General features: G+C 44.4%; 1 protein-coding gene across 1 annotated transcript in view; it reads left to right on the forward strand.

Annotated features, from left to right (window-relative positions):
• The first annotated feature begins 12,599 nt into the window (after nucleotides 1-12,599).
• POLR1G (RNA polymerase I subunit G) overlaps nucleotides 12,600-18,599 on the forward strand; it is a 49,795-nt gene continuing 43,795 nt past the window's right edge. Inside the window, exon 1 of the mRNA XM_069644685.1 lies at nucleotides 12,600-12,796. Coding sequence (XP_069500786.1) covers nucleotides 12,736-12,796 — 61 coding nt within the window. The 5' untranslated portion in view covers nucleotides 12,600-12,735. The remainder of the gene's footprint in view (nucleotides 12,797-18,599) is intronic.

The raw sequence follows: 18,599 nt of genomic DNA on the forward strand, positions 1-18,599 counted from the left end.
AACTAAGGCCGGTAGTAAAGTGATTAATGAGTGCTCATGGATAAATTCAAATCATGGAGGGGGGGGTTGGACAAAATGAAAATAAAATGAAGGATGCGATCAAAATGAAGTAACATAGGAGTAAAACTCACCGCTAAACGGTGTAGTAATCCACGCCTATTATATGACGGCTGTAAAGCAATAGACTGGGCACAACAATTTGAACAAATGGTTTATTGCTGGTAGGGATAAGCTGGGTAGTAGAGACCCCCAACCATCTGCACAAGTAGACTGACTCCTCAAAGAATAACATTCTAACACAAAGCTCAGGATTGCTCTGATGTCATCAATAGCTAGGATTCCATCAGTAGAACAAGGAATGGGAATCAGATAACACATAAACATATAATAGAAAATACATCAACATAACACACCCCCCTCCCTTATCTGAACACCAAATTTCTATTTACACAAAACAATTTATAATACATGTAATTCGAACGATGACATTGTATAGAGAAAAAGGCGTCTGTTTGCTCAGCAATTTTACCTCCTCACCTTCGCAACCCTTGACAGGCTCCAGACCTGTCCACTCTCCAATTTCACAGAACGGTCAAAAACTTGTACAACCTTAACCGGATCTGAATACAACGGATCACCCTTTTTCTTTATAACAGCTTTCCTTATTCTAACTAGATCGCCCACTTCAACTATAGTCTTCTTTCTTGGAAATTTCTCATTTACTTTCTCAGCACACTTCCTCTTTCGTTCATCCATATTCCTTTCACTTCATCCACCACCTCATCCGTTTCTCTGGCCCGGCCTAACCAAGCTGGGGATAACATTGTGTTACTCCTCCGTCCTCTCATTAATTCAAATGGACTCACTCTTGTTTCGGCATTAGGAGCCATCCGCAATGCATACATTCGTTCCTTTACCGCAACTTTCCTATCCAACCCACATGCATTGGCATTCCTAATACCTTCCATTATACAGCGGTTGACCCTCTCGATCATACCATTGGCTTGAGGGTAATACAATGCAGTCTTTTTGTGCTTGATTCCACATCTGTACATGTACTCTTGAAAGAAACCTCCAGTAAACTGTGGACCGTTGTCTGTCAACACACTCCTTGGCAAGCCCTCTCTCTCAAATATCTCTTCCAGAAATGCTACAATAGATTGACCCGTGACTTCTCTCAATATTTTGAACTCCGTCCACCTTGAAAACATATCTACTATGGCCAACACAAACCTACCACGACCTCTGCCCATATCTACTGGGCCTAAAATATCCATGGCAAGGTCTTGCCACACACCCTTCGGACCTTCAACTCCTTTCACAGGTTGCACTACAGCAGATATGCTCTTCCCTGACTTTATGCAGTCTACACATCCTCCCACTGTTTTCTCAATCTCACGGTCCATACCCGGCCACCAATAATCGGCCTTAATTACTCCCTTGGTTTTATACGTACCAATATGGCCTTGATGTGCCATAGCAATTAGTTTTTTTCTAAAACACACTGGAACAACAAGCTTATCCCATCGATATATTAGACCATTCTTCACAGATAATTCCTCTCTCACCACCCACAAAGCCCGCTCTTCTCCAGATAACAATCTTTTCTCTGGCCAACCATCCTTGATAAAATTGATTATCCGCCTCCACATTTCAACAATGCTTCAACCCATTCTTCTTTGTGAAGTACACCTTCCACCGTAGCAAATACCATACTTTCAACTTCAACAGACTCCTTCTCATCTTCCTCAGCACTAATCCTTACTCTAGATGCATGATCGGCCTGCACATAATCCTTACCAGCTACCACTTCAATGTTAAACTTGTGACATTGCAATCTTGTCACTCAACAGGCAACTCTCCTTGAAACTTTGTCCAACCCTTTGCTTTCAAATATAGCCTTCAGTGGCTTGTGGTCTGTTCTTAACACAAATTCCTGACCCCACACAAAGTTTTTCAGTTTTTCTATACCTCAATGGCATGCCAAAGCCTCTTTTTCCAAAACCGAGTAGTTCAATTCAGGACCTCTCAACATGCGCGAGGCATGTAACACCACGGATTCTGCACCATCCATTCCCACTTGCGACATAACCACTCCAATACCAGTGTCACTCGCATCAACAGACAAGATTGTCCTTTTTTTAGTATCATACATGGCTAAGGGTTTTGTCATATCAATCTCAGACTTAATCTCAACAGATTCCTTTTCACACTCTGCATTCCAAACAAATTCCACTCCTTTTCTCAACAATGCTCTCAGCAAGGTAACCTTATCCACATATTTTTCAATGAAACGATGGTAAAACTCTATTGTCCCCAAAAATGAACGTAACTCTGCCTTATTCTTTGGAGACCCCATTCTTTTAATTCCATCTACCAACACTTTTTTGGGCCTTAAACCTTCCTCCGATATTTCGTGTCCTAAATACTCTACTACTAGAGTAGAAAATACACATTTCTCACTTCATAAGGTAATACCTCGTGTTCTGAAAATTTCTAAAACCTTATTGAGTTTCCTTTTTAAATCTTCTTCAGTACTGCCACAAACCAACACATCATCCTGGAAGCACCAAACATTGTTAATACCTTTGAATAATCCATCCATGACTTTTTGGAAAACTGATGAAGCTGATATTAATCCGAAAGGCATGTGCCGAAACTGGTTAATGCCTTTGTATGTGATAAAAGCCGTCAGTTTTCGTGGCTCGGCATCAAGGTTAATCTGATGATAGGAGCTCGCCCTATCCAATTTAGCAAAGTATTTGGCATTTCCTATCCTAGACAGAAGTTCTCCCATATTTGGAAGGGGATGGCGGTCAGCAACCACACATAGATTCCATTCTCTTAGATCTATGCATACTCTCAAATCCCCACCGGACTTTTTCACAACAACCACGGGGGAAATCCATTCAACCGCCTTCGCTGGTTCAATAATGCCAGCTTTCTCCAGTTTCTCCAACTCCACTCTCACAGCATCACGCAATGACATCGATAACGGTCTAAGTTTTGCCGCCACGGGCCTGGAACCCTCCTTCAGCACAATTTTGTGAATCATCCCTTTCAAACACCCAACGCTATTATTAAACACATCTGGATACTTGGCAATGAAACTTTTAGAACTATCATCCAAACTACAGTCCATGGATAGTTTTTCTACATTTAACACTTGTTCTTTACTATTGGGATCTAATTTAATACATAGTCCCCTTTGTTCTCTCCATCCCAACAGCGTCTCACCCTTCTTGGTGATATATATTTTTCCGCGTGTAACCCTGTCTTTAAATTTAAAAGTTGCAGGACAACATCCTACCACATCGATCCTACTGCCACTATAGCCCCCAGGTGTCTTGTCTGACGGGCTTAAATCGTCCATCCTACCTCCCAGCACATTTTCATACACCGCCTTTGACATCAAAGTGGTTTTGGAACATGAGTCCGCTAGCATTTTAACTTGGCAACCATTCACTTCCACCCAACCTGAAGGATGCTCACATTCATCCATTCCGGAACATTGAACCATATTCACAGTAGCAATTTCATTTTCTGAACCTTTATATTCATCTGAGGATGGCCCATCTGGCTCCTCAACCAACATAACGCTCCTCCCAGCACCGACACTGTAATTGGCACAACAATTTGCAAAATGTCCCCATCTTTTACAGATGTTACATATAGCTCTTCTTCCAGGGCAGATCGGAGAAATAGATAGGTGGCGGGCACTCCCACACCTAAAACACAGGCGCTCCTGTCTCCTTTTTCCCACTTGTACATTTTCTTTTTTCACAGATTTATTTGTTATTTGGTTACCATTACCACCCTTCCTTTGATGCATGTCAGTCGATTTGGCCGTTTTTCCCTTCTTTTTCTTTTGGTCTTTTGCGGTTTCTTTCCTCTTGTCACCTACTTTCGAGACCTCAACCTGTTGGACAGCTTTGGATTCTTTCACAGCAAGTTTTGCCACACATTCCAAAGTATGCTCAATTCTTTTTGCAATCCCAATTACTTCATCTAAGCAAGGGTCATCTTTTAGCCACACTTCCTCTCTGATCCTGTCATTGGCACAATGTAACATGAACTGATCTCTAAGATGTTCATCTAGACTTACACCAAATTTGCAGTTCAGCAATAAATGCCTAAGCGCAGTGATGTATTCCTCTACAGTTTCACCCTCATGCTGAGATCTCATACCAAAGTGATAGCGTTCCAACACAATACTTATCTTTAGTTCAAAATGTTTATCCAGTTTTGCCAATGCTGCATCAAAGTCATTCATACCTTCCTCAACATCCAGTTCGCTCAATTCAGGTAAAGTTTCAAAAATTCGCTGCCCCTCATACCCCAGAAGATGCATAAGCATAGCCAGCTTTCTTTCTACTGACATGCCATTGCCACATGTGGCTTTCACATAATGGAGAAAACCTTTTTTCCAGGGCCCCCATTTAATTCTCGGGGGGCCCGGGGTCGGTAAACACAGCTGGGGACCCGGGATTCCGGATAAAGCCATGGTGCCAATCCAAGTCTGTAGTGCTCGCCGAAATCAGCTACCAATCCACCCAAAGCGAAAAACAGAATGTCACTCGCCACCTGCAGCCAATGTTTCAAAATATAAGCGCTCACCTCCTGTAAAAACACTACTCTCCTCTTAACAATTCCACCATGTGATATCAAAACCAAACATGCGCAATATTGCTTGCAGGTCTCCAGCAGGTAAGCTCAGAGAAGTTTCAGCGCACTTTCCCTTCAGTCCAACGTCGCAGGCCAGGTCAGGGGGGGGCAGCTCCTCACCCGTAGGAGTGCCGGTTGGAGGTCTCAGTCCGGCTCCAGCTCCTCAGCTCCGGATAACGACTCCCACTCCAGCTGCTGCTTTCCTCTTGCAGCACATCCCATCCTCGTCGCCAATGTAAAGCAATAGAATGGGCACAACAATTTGAACAAATGGTTTATTGCTTGTAGGGATAAGCTGGGTAGTAGAGACCCCCAACCATCTGCACAAGTAGACTGACTCCTCAAAGAATAACATTCTAACACAAAGCTCAGGATTGCTCTGATGTCATCAATAGCTAGGATTCCATCAGTAGGAATGGGAATCAGATAACACATAAACATATAATAGAAAAGACATCAACATAACACAATCATGGAGGGGGGGTTGGACAAAATGAAAATAAAATGAAGGAAGCGATCAAAATGAAGTAACATAGGAGTAAAACTCACCGCTAAACATTTTCCCCCTATATGTCCCCTTCTTTGGACGTATCACGGTCTTCTTTTTTATTCTTCCATATTCATTTGATTGAGCACTCTGTTCCTATTTTGGAGAACATTACATCCTACACCTTTCCAAGATGAGGCTAGTGACGCGCAGCTGGTTGAGTGCTCTCTTTTATTTCTATTTGACTACCATATCACTTTACAAATATGGCGGCCTGCAACTCCAGCGTAGATCGTCTCCCTGGTAACGAGCACGCAGAGATCCTGCTCGCCGATTCCTGCCTACAAGTATTGCGTCTGCAGATGAAATAGGTATGCGATCGTAAGCTTTTTAAGCTTTTTCAGCCCTAGTAGAAGTGGGGATTTCAATCCACACATTAGCTGACACATGCTCAGCGTACTCTTTATATTTGCTCTACTTTGCAGTGCACCTCCTGCTTTAGAACACTGCTAATGCTCGTCAGCCGCATTACACGCGGGCGTCGCTGTCTCCAAGCCAACTCATTCCGAGACAATCCTTGAGCTTTAGAAGCCTATGCACAGTGGTACTTGATTGTCTCCCATTGACTCTAGTATACAGCATTGTCTACATTTAGCCAATTTTAAAGTGTGGATATTTCCCCTTTGGACCCGTATCTTTTACACTTACATATCCCTGTGTATTTATTTGTCACAGTTTCCCTGACGTACTCTGGATACTCGTACCTTGTCAGGACTATTTGAGAATTCGACTTTTGATACCATCTTCCACAGGACTTCGAGACCATTTCTTTCCAATAGCTCCGTGATGAGGTAATGCACGCAGCATTTTAGATACTTGTTATTATACATAATTGTATTTACATATAAGTGCCACATTGCACCTTTTGTTCGTGTCCTAAGAGCCTAGTTGGAATAAAATGGGTTAGTGCCAGTTCAGCACATCTGTTATACTTCACTTCTCCTGAGTTACAGTCTAGAATAAGTCTGTGGGATTGTCCGTCCCGCACTACCTGCCACTACTATATGGACCTTATTATGTCGTGTAACACCATACCGTTTTCCCAGAGCAATCATTTGTCTTGCACTTGAAACCTTGTCCTTTCGACCGGACGCCCCCTTTTTCTTACTGCACTTATCAGACCTACCCTGTCTGCTGCCTTAAACCTAGCACTTGCAAATTGCTGGCTGAATTACCACTGTTTGTTGCCTTTATCATTTATGTATTGTTATTTATCTGTTTCTCCTCTGCTTCGCACTTTCCTCTTCTCCCTCCTTCCATGCACTTTTCCCCTCCCACTCTCCCATGCACTTGCGCGTTCTCAATGTCACTGGGCCTAGTAAGATCGTTATTTTTGTTCTCCCGTTCCCTTCCCTTGCCTTGTCGCGCTCTGAAACACTTGTGTAAGAGCGCGATAGAAATAAAATATCAATCAATCAATCAATAATAGGCGTGGATTGCTACACAGTTTAGCGGTGAGTTTTACTCCTATGTTACTTCATTTTGATCGCTTCCTTTATTTTATTTTCATTTTGTCCAACCCCGCCCTCCATGATCGGAATTTATCCATTAGCACTCATTAATGACTTTACGGCCGGCCTTGGTTCACTTACTCAGTAATCTTAATACCACCTTCCTGGTGTATTTTCTGATACCGACCCCTTCTGAATATGCGAGTTATGGTTCTCTTCATTTCTATCTTTAGTCATTTTTATTAAGACTGTGTTGTTTGGTACCTCGATGGTGACCCTCACGAGGTCGTCTACCTTCATAGCATTGGAATTCCTTTTTCCTGAACCATGGCTCAATCGCTATGCTCCTGACTACCGTTGTATCATATTTGTATCTGTTTTTTGTAATATCTACGTAATGTGCTTTAGATTTATATATTGTTTTCTTTCTGTTTCTTTTAATTGTTCAAACTAGTGCAATTAGGCCCTTTTGAAGAAGAGGGAATCCTCGAAACGCGTCGGCCACACCACACTTGGACATCACTATTTGCATCATTTGTCTATTTTTTCGCATCTAAATATGTTGAATGTAACAAATCATTTCTTTTAATTGAAAGTGCTTCTCTGCACATTTTTCTATGCCAAATAAATTGTCATTTATAATTTACATTACATTTGTATGCCTATATGTTTGAACGCACTATGGGGCATCTGTAGTAAGTGTGCAGGGGACGGGAGGGTCCCAAGTTTGGATCCTCTTACCTTTTTAATTGTCTGTGCTACTACCATTGGCGGTATTACAGCGCGGTAATAGCGCCGAAAATTTGCAAATTTGCAGCAAATCTAACCCCAGCTCAGAGCTAGGGGTAAATCCACCCAAACCCGTGATTTGGCTGACACTTAAATGCGGCGGTAATAGCGTTACTGCCGCATTTAAGGGTTACCACCGAACTCGTGATGACCCCGATAATATCTATCCTCTTGCATGCACCCCACCTGCTCCCCCCAGCCACGTACCACTAGACATGGGTGGCTAGCCAGGACTTAAGACACCCCTCGTAATCTTTAAACGCTACATGAACACACACATTTTAACACCTCCTTTTTTCCCATACTCTGGACTTCGGGCCTTCCAAAGACCTTCAGCCTACAGCGCGTTGGGGCCCTAACCATGGTAACCCGATTTTAAACTGCATATTTTATATCCATGTTTTAACAGAAGACGCAGAGTAAAATTGACTATTTGAGAGAACTAGGCACCTAACATCGGAACCACCTCTGATTTGCTTGTGCTCCTAGGCTCGCTAGCAGCAGTCATTATTGGGAATTATTTATACATCTCCAGTTAAAGAATTCACCAGCCACCATTGTGGTTCTGGTTTGTTTGTGTTAAGGGCCCGGCCAGTCCGGTCCCGAGCTAGTCATGGTGGCTGCACATACAACACAAAGGACCACCTGCCAGGTCATTACTGGTTGATTAACTGGCGAGCGGCTTTTAGACGCATCACGTGGGGTCTGCCAAGTGCATCAAACATGTGACCTAGCAACGCACCCAGGCAGGGCTTAAGTCACAACATCCCATGCCAAGGGTATAAAACAAAACAATGATAACACAAAGACATGATGAGACACTCTGTACAGTTTGGAGCATTGTGTATGGCAAAGCAGTCCAATAATTCAACTTCTAGGCACATTATGATCATGCACTTGGTCATTGGGTAACAGACATTGAGCACATACATTTAAAAACTCAACCCTTTGGCACCGGTAATTGCTAGCACCAAAAACTCTTAATTAGTCCATTGTCAGGGGCTAAGGGCTGCACCCTCCGCTGGCAGGCAAAGCCACACCCAGGTGCACCGGGGGCCACATCTGCTGTAGTACTTGGTGGCAATTGACATATGTCGTCCAGGTAAATAATTAGCCTGATCCCCTGTTCTCTCAGGTGTGTCACTATAGGTTTCAAGAGTTTGGTGAAACACCATGGCGCTGACGCTAGCCCGAAGGGGAGACATTTGAATTCCCACTTCTGTCCCTTCCAAAGGAACTGAAGAAGTTTTGTCTGCTCTGGCCAGATAGGAATCGTTAGATACCCTGAGGTCTATCCTTGCTAGCCAGTCTCCCTGTTGGAGAACATCCCTTAGAAGATGGATGCCTTCCATTTTGAAATGCCTGTACACTAGAAAGAAATTTAAACCCCTCAGGTTTATCACTGGTCTGACCTTGTGTCTTTTCTTGACCAGAAACAGATTGCTTATAAAACCCCCTGACCCCTCTGAGGCTGGACCGATTGCATTCTTTGCCCTTAGCAGTTCCACCTCCCTGTCTAGCAGGACCTCGTCTTCTCTGCTGAAATTTATCTTTCTTGGCCGTACTACTTGATACGGTTCCCGCCAGAATTCTAACTGAAACCCTCTTACGGTCTGTCTTATCCAGGCGTCTGAAGACAACTCTTCCCATATTTCTACATATCGTTTCACTCTCCCCCCTACTGGAGGAATACTTGCATTTGACCTTGCTAGCACTTTCACATCTCTCACCTGGGGGACTCTGGTGATGTTGCCTTCTGTTGTTCCTCCAACCCCTGCCCCTGCCTCTTCCCCTAGAAGGGAAGAAGGGGTTGGACCTTCGGTCTTCTTGCCTCCAATTTCTGTCCTTGTAGGAGCCTCTGTACTGGCCACGGCTGGACGAGCGGCCCCTTCCTCCCCCAGCCTTGTCGAAAACTCTTCGACCGAAAATCTTCTTCAGGGAAGATTGGGCCCTGTCCATCGATACATAAGTACTGGCGAATTTCGCCATGTCCTTGATAAACAAGTCCCCGAAGAGCTTGCCCTTCGCGGCTGTGGCCTGCTCGGAGGTCGCCATCTCCCCCAATCTGGAGTCCAGTTTCATTAGGATCGACCTTCTCCTTTCGGTCGCCAACGCTGTATTTGCGTTACCGAGCAGGCAGATAATTCTCTGGGCCCAGCCAGATATAATCCCTGGGTCCATGGGCTCCTTCTTGGCCTTTGCCTCCTCGGCCAGTTGCCAGATCTTGGTGACCGGCCCTAGCATGTCCAGCACCTTGTCCTGACAGGACCGCCAGGATCTGTCGATGCCCCTCTTCACGTCCCTGCCATACCGGCCTAGGAACATCAGAATTCTCTCATCAATTTCCGGGGTCTCTGCTACCCCGTCCGGGACTCTCGGCCTTGGGCACTCGGCCTTCAATTTAGATCTGGCCTGTCTACTTAAAGGTGCCCGCAGACGCCGTCGAAGGTATTCCGCGATCTTCTCCGGAGGGTCCCATTCATTGGACCGGGGGTGAATGAGCTCATCGGGATCGAACTCCTCCCTAAGAAGATCTTCCTGTTCCTTCCTGCCTTTCTTTTTAGGTTGGCTCTCCTCCTCTTCGGGGGAGGATTGGTCTTCTGAGGAGGTGTAAATTTCAGACCTAGAGCTGCTCTTGCAGTAGTCGTCGTCTGACTCGCTCGAGCTAGTGGTCCGTCTGTCGCGGGATCTCGCCTTCCTTTTCCCCGATCTGTGGGGTGAACCCGGGGGGGTCTGGGCGCTACTGCCCCTGTGGGTTTTGTGTCTACTTCCCCATCTCTTTTTGCGAGCTTTGCCCTGGGACAAAGCCGCCAAGCTTCGCAATATGCCCCTCTCTTCCCGGGGCCTTTCGGCACTTTGCAGCATTTGAACTGCTTCGCTCATGCGGCGCCCACTGACATGAGGGCCGTCAGAGTCATCGGTGTAGTCGCTCATGGTTTCACCTCGTCTGAATATTGTGATAGTGCCTTGCAGTTTGCTTGGGCTGCCCCCGTCAATCTCTGTATCGTGAAGCTAGGCGAGCCCTTCTAGAACCGCAGTCTTACCTGGGACTGAGCCCGTCAAGTGGAGGTCTGGGCCTCTCTCACCTCCTCCTCAGTGGCAGAATAAAGAATGGGATATTAGACTGACGTGCAGTCCTCTGTGCAGGAATTACCTGCCTGCGGTACCCACTTAAGCCACTAGGTGGCGTGCCCTGTTAATACAGAAGCCGGTGAACTACAATACACACGGCTGAATAGCGGAGTCCTGGGAGCTCCGTAGCAATCAGGGAACAGGATTAGTTGTGTAAACAAACGAGGAGCCTTGCGTTCGATCTCCTGTCATTGACGCGTAAGTTCGCAACGGCGCCGGAACTCCTGAGGTCCCGTCACGCCGTTGCGAACTTCCGTGCCCACAGTGCCTCCTAACAAGGAAAGCGACGCCGGAACGAAGGTCCCGTCGCGTCCTTCCCGCGGATATGCTCCGCCAACGTTATACGCACGTGTTAACACAAGCGCGTGTATACCGAAAGCCTATTTAGCTAAGCGTTCGCAATTAACATCAATACACATACACTTCAAAACATTTTAGTAAGATGAAAGGGTACTTATCTCAGCTGCTCGAGCAGCAAAGAAAGAGGAAGGACTTCAGAGTTATGGGATGTTATAAGGGAGAAGTGACACTGATTGGAGGAATGGATCACATGGTTTTGCCTTTCCTATGGAAAACGAACTACAAAAATTTCTGGGTTTCGTTGGACTTTGTAGTTTTATTGGTTTTCCATGTTTATTTTGTTTATATGGTTGCTGCTCGAGTTAGTAAAGAGAAGTAAGAGCATAATCTGAGCCTCCGAGTCTTGACATAGAATACCTGAATGAGGAGCACGATTTCAAACTCAATGCCTTGTTGTCCCCAGAGCTCAGATTACACAAGCTCCCACTGTTTCATAGCACAGAACCCCAGGATCTTCATTCTGCACCGGGCCTGTCTTTGCATCTTGTCCAGCTCCGGCGTGGCTCACCTTACTTTTCACTACTCAACCAGCAACGGTCCTTCACTTCAGTGCCATAGATCTGTGCCATGGCATGGCATTTTGTGCAGCTACGAAACACTGAGCAGCGTTCGGATGTTGGCAAGGAACATTCTCATCTTAGCTGTTATTCCCATGCAAACGTTCCCTTTACTTTGTTACTCGTAACACTCCGGTACCCGAGTGTACAAAAGGCACATTTGACTCTGCTGTTTTCCTTTATTGAAGAACTTCACTCTGACGTTTTTTGCACCGATGGGGCCCCATGGAAACATGGCCCGCAGGCCTAAATGAGAGACGGACTCAGTCGGTTTTTTTTTTGGAGTCTGCAGTCATTCAGATGCACATGCCAGCAGGGGCTCCTTTTATTATAGTGTGCCCATCTTAAAAGGGCAATACACATGGGAGGGACACACCACATTAAAAGGGCAACCCCCTTGGGAGGGTCACAAGTTCACCACAAGGCGGGGCTTAAATCACAACATCTTGAACCATAAAATGCTGTTTTGTTGATGCGCTTTTCATTTATCATGAATTAATGTGTCAGATGTACGTTTCATTTTGTACAGTTAGACGTAATTTTGTCATGTATGTGTTGTTCAGAATCAATGTAGCGGGCTTTTTCCAGAATGTGTCTCAGTAAATTGGGTGTTTTTATCAGAATTTTCGTACAGACTGTCCAGAATTTGCATGGATGCGAGGGTCACCCTGCGTACACCCAAAGAAACATTGAACACGAAGAAAGATCCCAAACGAGACTTCCACATGTGGTTTGCCAATGGTCGTTAAATAATATAACAATATTAGGTCAAAAATTGCGAGGATAAAAGTATTTGGATTCATATTTTTTGTGTTGTTTGGAACAAACATTAACAGAGTATTTTGATTTACAAACTAGCCGAGTAGCTTCCAGTTCACCGTGACTTAAAACCTCTGAATGTGGAAATATTCGGCAGTGGCCGCGGTCAAATTAACAGAAAGATAAATTGTGTTTTGTAGATTGTTCCATTACCGAGTGAGAAATCATTATTTTCCAAGATGGCTGCCAAGGGCACAATTCTGCAAGCGTCTGGATTTTTCGTTTCAAACGTCACGATGACTTAATGCAGCCGAGTGGGAGGAACGTAGGACTTGTTGGGCGTTCTTCTGATTGGCTAAGATCCGACAACGGCGTGGGAAGTGAAACGGTGGCTTCTCCGTGTATGTCCTCAACTGATTGCTCGCAACATCTCCTAGCCTTCGACCGGCAGTATTAAGAGAGGGATTGATTCCAAATGATGCAGGGTGAACTTGGGGCCTCACGCCCCACTGAGGTTTTCGACGTATTAGTTCAAGGTAAGTTGCAAAAGCCCCCAACAGCAACACGCTGCCGCATTCATAGACAGAGAAGAAAGACCATTACGGGCATAAACATAGAAAAGGAACAAACCCATGCCGATAGTCTAGCATGCTACTCTTATTATAGCGACGACATAGCTGGAAATGGAAAACATTTTATGGGAGAACCGAGCGGCGGGGCCAAGCGTGCTCGGAACATCATAATGTCCACAATTTTAAATGTTAAACATGTCTTATGCAGTAAGAAACACTTTTAAGTGACTAACGGATCCTTCTGTTTTGATTGGACCCAATTTTGACCCTAATAAAGAGATGTGTGTTTGGACAGCAGCAATACTGTATGTGACGGTTTGTCAGTTTCTGCATGCACTCTTCTGAAAGCTCACTCGTGCTTGTGATAATGCAACTTCAAAACACAGCTGGTTAGTAGTGTCCTGTGCTAGCGCTGCTCTGTCTTGTTCCGCCCCTTATCGTAGATACACCATTCTAATCTGTAGGTGCTTAACCAGTGCTGATTTTTTTTCATTGCATCCTGGGCCTTGTCCGAGTTTTATAATGGGAAAAGTGTAACTACAAGTCCCAGAGTGCAAAGGAAAAATCCAGGCATGGATAAGCACCTACAGATTGGAATGGACCATTTTGACAACTATAAAAATTAGCCGGTTTTCTTCCTCGTCACAGTACTTCTGTGGTCCCAATCTCCAGAATTGATTTCATCTTTTTAATATCTCATGTGCTCCACCTCTCCTCTGAAAGTATCACAATAACAATCCCAGCCCCACACAATGTGCCAGTTCAATACCGCCTAAGAAGAAGAAGAACATCATGGTAGATTTTGCACTCAACACTAGGGAAAGTGAGGAGGGTCGCAAGTTCTGTGATGAGGAAAAGTAGGAGTAATGAATGCCAACATTTGAAGCACCTTGGAGGGAGATTTCATCAGAGAAATGGGGAGAAATAAATGTTCCGATAGGAATACATTGATGTTAAAATTATTTTAGGCGGGAGAACTTGACAAATAGCAATATTTTTCATTGAAAAATACTGATTTTCCATACTAGCGTTATAGAAAGTCAAGATTCTATTTAAGACACTGAGGCGAAGGATTATGCTTTTCTTTCTTTACTGATAATCCGAGCAGCATACAAAGTATTATAACAGTAAAACACAATAAAGAGAAACAACGCAAACAAAAACTACATTTCCCACAAAATGTTCCACTGGATGTAGTTTGTTCTCTTTATGTCCATGAACTTTCAGGTCACGTTACTCCCTCCACCGATACCATCCAACACAGTCCCTTAACCTCTGCTGTCTACCTATGTCCTTCCTCTTTCTTTGTCTGTGACCTCCTTAGTCCTTAAACCTTGCGCGCCAACCGGCAAGCGCTAAAACCTCCAACATTTAATCCTCAAGATCCTGCATTCTTCCCTTCTGTACCTGCAATGTAGATCAACCAAATTGTCTTACTTACACTGATTCAGGGTGGGTAATCGTAGAACAATAATCCCATAACATTTACAGAAATCCATAACACTAAAATATCCTCATACAATTTAACATTTCATACATGATTACATGGGTGGGATAATCCTTCGCCTTCGTGTCTTTAATAGAATCTTGATTTTCTATAAAGCTAGTGTGGAAAATCGGTATTCTATGTCAAGACTGGAGGCTCAGATCATGCTTGTTCAAAGTTTACCTACCACCAACGTAGACATTCCCTCTATGGGTCTGAAACAGAATTGTTTAAATGTTGACTCCTTTGACCAGTCAGCCGCCTTAAGAATTCAGATTTTCAACACATTCGTTCCAGAAAGTCATAATTCTATTAAAGATACAGAGGCGAAGGATTATGCTTCTCTCTCAGCTTTACTGATCAGCAGCAAAGAACAAAGCAATAAACATTTAACACAAAAACCATTAAAACTACCATAACCATGTTTTTTAAGTCTTTTGTAGGTCATTTCTTATTGTTCCTTAAACTGACCATGTGACATTTCCAGCCAATCAACATGTCCTTAGTCCTTAAAACTTCCTGTCCACCTTCTATTCCTCTTCTTTCTTTGTCCAGTCGAGGTTGCGTCCAGTGCACTTTTGTAATTCCGTCCGTTCCATGCCAATCCTAGTTCAATTCACGGATTGCTTGTTGTCTGCCACCACCCCTATAGAAATATAAATTAAAAAGGTGACTATAGACCGAAACAAGGGTGGGCCAATCGTATATTCAAACACAAAGTATTAACATTCTCTTCCTGTGCATTTCACAAGTTTATCATTTTATTGTATTCATCATGCATCATTTCATTAATTATAGAAAAAACTTGTAAACATTTCAGTATTTTATAATACACTACATTCTTACGATTCAGAGGGTGGGATAATCCTTCGCCTCCGTGTCTTTAATAGAATTATGACTTTCTGGAACGAATGTGTTGAAAATCTGAATTCTATGTCAAGACCGGAATCTCGGATTATGCTTGTTCAAAGCTTACTCACCACTAACGATGTCGCACTTTCCATAGGTTTGAAATAGAAAGTTTTAAAAGTCGATTCATTTGACCAATCTGGCGACCTCATAATGTCCTCTACTCTGGCTCCTATGTTGAAAGCCTTGGTAGCCATCGCTCCTCTAGTTGAATGGGCGCCATATTTCACTATATCAATGCCCGCCTGTACCATCACCCATCTAAGCCATCTGGCTATGGTAGCCGGTGTAATGGCTTTAAATGGTTTACAAATTGCTATCAATAATTGGGATACTCCTGGAGGTCTTACTTCTCTTGTCATATCCTCATATGCTGCTAAGCATCTGACCGGACATAATTTTGGTTGTCCCGGGAAGGCTTCATAAGAAATGGATCTCAAACCTGTCTTGGTCCTTCTCGTTATGAGAAAGGTCACTCCGTTCGGAGATATACATTTCCTGTTGATTTCCAGTGCTCTAACGTCTGAGGATCTCTTACAAGCTAAAAGACATAAAAGCATGGCTAGCTTGCCTGAAATAGCTTTTCTGGATAGGTCTTCATTATCTGGCCATGCTAGAAATAATCTCAAGACTCTACGTCCCATAATTGATTATACTTTTAGATAGGGGGGTCTCGTAATTTTTACTCCCCTTGCTAATCTACAGATGAATGGGTGTTCCCCTATCGCTAACCCATCTACTCTAGGGTGTCCTGCCGATATCGCAGACCTGGCCGTGTTTATAGTCCTGTATGCCTTTCCTTGAGCTGCTAGCTGTGCTAAGAAATTAGCTACCTGTACTACATCCGTTCCATCGGGATGAATATTCCTCTCCAGAAACCAGCTACTCCATCTAGGCCATGCTGATTTATATGCCCTGCAAATAAGTATTCGCTAATGATGTTTTCAACCTCATTCGATAGTCCTGGCCTAACCCAAGATCTCCTGAAATCGCCCATGCTATCAGGTTGAGTCTTCCTGACCTCACTAGTGGATGGCTGAGATCTCTGGGGTCTCGAATAATGAAATCGTCCTTGGGTATCATGGAGAAAGGAGGGAACGCGTAGTTCGTCTGGAGGCCCCATGACTGTAGGAAGGCATCTATCGCTTCTGCCTCTGGGTCCGGTCTCAAGCTGAAGAACCAGGGTAACTGTTTGTTTGGTTTCGATGCAAATAAATCGATCTGGCATGGTCCCAAGCGAATCATTAGTTCTTGAAACACTAGCTCGTTCAGCTCCCAATCGCTGGCATCCCTGAGGTATCTGGAGTTCCAATCGGCCACCTCGTTCTGATGGCCCGGCAGACATTCCGCCATCACTGATACTCTCCTCTGAAGACAGTTCCCAGAAGTCTTTTTCCAGTTCTGCCAGTAGTCTGGACCTTGTCCCACCTAGTCTGTTTATGTCCCTGACCGCCGAGACATTGTCCATTTTTAGCAGGACACAACATTGTGCTCTCTCTTGAGTCCAGCATTTCACTGCAAATGACCCTGCTAGCAATTCCAGGCAGTTGATATGGAGAGTCGTCTCTTGATCCGACCACCTGCCCCCTGTCGACAGGTTCCCGCATCGGGCTCCCCAACCCCATTTGCTGGTGTCGGATTCGATGACTAGGTCCGGGGATGAACCAAATATCGCTCTCCAGTTCCCTGCATCCATGTGGAGTAGCCACCATTCCAATTCTTCCCTCACTTCTTGGGAGATGGCAACTTTTGCTTCGTAGGAAGCGCCCCTCCTGAGGTGATTGATCTTCAACCTCTGGAGTGCCCTGTAATGTAGCGGCCCTGTGAATATTGCTTGGATTGATGCCGCTAGGCGGCCCACTAATCTTGCAATGTCCCTCAGCGACAGTTCTCCCTTCACTAGTGTGTGTTTTAGCTGTTTTTTGTTATCGTTCACATTGGGAATGGGTAGACTGAGAGTTCCCTGAGTAGAGTCCACCATGAACCCCAGAAATTTCATTGACTGCTCTGGTACTATACTGGATTTTTCCCAATTTATTAAAAACCCCAGATTCTGTAACAATTTTATTGTCATCTGTACCTGATCTAATAGTGTTTCTTTCTCTTGGCACATCAGACATATATCGTCTAGATAGATTATAAGTCTTACCCCTTGAATTCTGAGGTGTGTCACTACTGGTTTCATCATCTTGGTGAAACACCATGGTGCTGATGCTAGGCCAAATGGAAGACATCGAAATTCCCCTGTTGCTTCTCCCCAGATGAATCTCAGAAATCTGCAGTGTTCTCTGCTATGGGAATGGTCGGGTATGCATCTTTTAAATCTAATCTAGCTAGCCAGTCTCCCTGAATTAAGGTATCTCTTAACAGGTGTATCCCTTCCTTCTTGAAGTGTCTGTACACCACATATTCGTTTAGGCCTTTCAGGTTTATAATTGGCCTTGTCTTGTGTTTCCCTTTTACTAGGAATATCTTGCTTATGTAACCCTTTGAGTGAATTGTTACTGGTCTTATAGCTTTTTTGCTTTCTAGCCCTCGCAACTCTCTTTCCAGTAATAATGTGTCCTCTCTGTTCAGTTCTAGACCCCTTGGTGGGGTTTCCTGATGTGGTGTCTAAGTCTATGTGAAAACCTTGTGCGGTTCGTATTACCCAGGTATCTCCCGATATAGCCAGCCAATTTTGTAAAAACTGTGCTGTGCTCCCCCATACTTCTGGGGTACTTGGGTGTGGATAGTCTGGTCTCACCTGGGTTGTTTTGCTGACGTTCCCCATGTCGCCAGTTTCTGCCTCTTCCTCTACTCCTTGATGGAAAGAAAAGCGTTTGTTTTCGATCCTCCTGCTCTCGCCACTTTGCTCTGTCTTGATAGGATCTATTATAGTGGAATCGGCCAGCGGAGCGACCCCTGCCTCTGCTGGCCCGTCCAAATATTTGCCTCACAAACACTCTTTTGAGAGAGGCCTGTGCCTTATCCAGTGCACATGGGAATTTGCAAATTTGGTTAGCTTCTTGATAAAGGAGTCCCCAAATAATTTTCCTTTGGCGGTTGACACTGATTCTGAGGAGGCCAACTCGCTCAACTTCGGATCAATTTTCACCAACAAAGATCTCCTTCTTTCTGTGGTGATGGTGTGGTTGGAATTTCCCAACATACATATCGCCCTCTGGGCCCACCCGATTAGGATTGTCGGGTCTATCGGCTCTCCTTTTTCTCTGGCCTCCTCTGCAATTTGGAGAATTTTGCGAGGGGTTCCTGTCATGTCTAGCATTTTGTCTTGGCATGACCGCCAGGATCTATCCAAACCCTTCCTCACGTCTTTTGTGTATTTGCTCACAAATGTAATAATTTTTTCTTCTATTTCGGATGTATCTG

Source organism: Ambystoma mexicanum, chromosome 2p, assembly GCF_040938575.1.
Source record: "Ambystoma mexicanum isolate Mex_15411 chromosome 2p, UKY_AmexF1_1, whole genome shotgun sequence".
Lineage (NCBI taxonomy): Eukaryota > Metazoa > Chordata > Amphibia > Caudata > Ambystomatidae > Ambystoma > Ambystoma mexicanum.